The 1,467-nt window shown below is 51.4% G+C and overlaps 1 protein-coding gene across 1 annotated transcript; it reads right to left on the bottom strand.

The window, feature by feature from the left end:
- Window positions 1-275: 275 nt before the first annotated feature.
- Window positions 276-1,284, bottom strand: ETH_00040495 (uncharacterized protein; the record flags this gene model as incomplete). Its single annotated transcript, XM_013379724.1, has 5 exons — window positions 276-351; window positions 539-619; window positions 698-793; window positions 907-940; window positions 1,169-1,284. Coding segments are annotated over 5 exons (403 nt in total), but the record flags the coding sequence as incomplete, so codon positions are not given.
- Between the last annotated feature and the right edge of the window lie 183 nt (window positions 1,285-1,467).

The raw sequence follows: 1,467 nt of genomic DNA, 5'->3' as shown, positions 1-1,467 counted from the left end.
AGCTGCTCTGACCCCCACGCGTCAGCTGCAGCGCCAAAACCCTAAACCCTAAACACTAAACCCTAAACCCTAGCTCGCCATGCTGCACCCACTCGCAAAATGCAGCTGGGCCTAGCTGCGCTTCAGGGAATCAGGGTTTAGGGCTTAGGGTTTAAGACCACGCAGGGTTTACACTGCGAAGTCCGCCTTCAAACTCCACCAGTGCTTAGGGCTTAGGGTTTAGGGTTTGGAGTTTACTAGGGTTTAGGGCTTAGGGTTTAGGGTTTGGGGTTTACTCTCAATGTGCAGATGAGGCTGCAGCTGACGGACCATGGCCACCGCCCCTGGGCTTGTGTCGCAGAACATGATGCGCTGCAGCAAAACCCTAAACCCTAAACCCTAAACCCTAGACCCTTGACCGCAAACCCTAGCTGCAAACGCTAAACACTGCAAATCAAGGAAGCCACGTCCTGCACTGCTTCAGCAAAAGTTGTCCACGCGCTGCTATAACAGCCAAACCCTAAACCCTAAACCCTAAACCCTAAACCCTAAACCCTACGTGCTCCTTAAGCCCTCTGTCCAAGGCGCCACATTCGTTAAGCGCCTCCCTGATGGCACCTTCTTCTGCGTCATCGGCGACCTGAGAAGAAACCCCGAACCCTAAACCCTAAACCCTAAATCCTAAATCCTAAACCCTAAACCCTCAATCCTAGCCTACCTGGGTTACTGTGTAGACGGCGAAGGTCTCGCATAGCTTCAAGAAAGCCTCAACTTCAGAGGCGCGCACTTTCAGGTCACTCGGGTTTAAGAGAGTCTGCGCCCACAAACCCTAAACCCTAAACCCTAAACCCTAAACCCTAGATGGGTCCCTGACACGACGAAAACGCCAAACCGTAAACTCTAAAGAAGAAGAGAGGTTTGCCTTACGCCTTTCAGGTTTAAAGAGACGATGTTCTTTTGCCTAGATCGTACAACGCACATAAAAGCAAAACCCCAAACCCTAAACCCTAAACCCTAAACACTAAACCCTAAACCCTGACTGCATCTTATTCGATACCACACATCTGGCGGCGCCGCTACACGGGGCCGTTTACCCAGCCTCTTGGTAATGCAGCTCCAACTCTTAGGGTTTAGGGTTTAGGACGAGGGATTAGGGCTTAGGGTTTAGGGTTTAGGGTTTAGGGTTTACTTCTTGGGGGGAGTTTGCGGACGCCGCTCCGGAATCGGCAGATAATAGTAATGGACAAAACACCACAAGAGGGTTAAGAGGAAAATGGCGAGGCCCCAGAAGCCCCCCTCAAACATCCTGTAAACCCTAAACCCTAAACCCTAAACCCTAAATCCTAGCTCCCGAGGAACCAGCTAGCAAGCAGAAGCCACTGCAGCAAGGGATGTCGCGAGCAAAGGGCGGAGATTGAAGGCCTAGAGCTCGGGTTTAGGGTTTAGGGTTTAGGGTTTAGGGTTTAGGGTTTAGGGTTTAGGGTTTGG

This window comes from Eimeria tenella, genomic scaffold (assembly GCF_000499545.2).
Source record: "Eimeria tenella Houghton genomic scaffold, Eth_scaff3855, whole genome shotgun sequence".
Taxonomy (NCBI): Eukaryota; Apicomplexa; class Conoidasida; order Eucoccidiorida; family Eimeriidae; genus Eimeria; species Eimeria tenella.
Note: the sequence above shows the minus strand (reverse complement) of the source record. Positions and strands in the feature narration are given on the sequence as shown.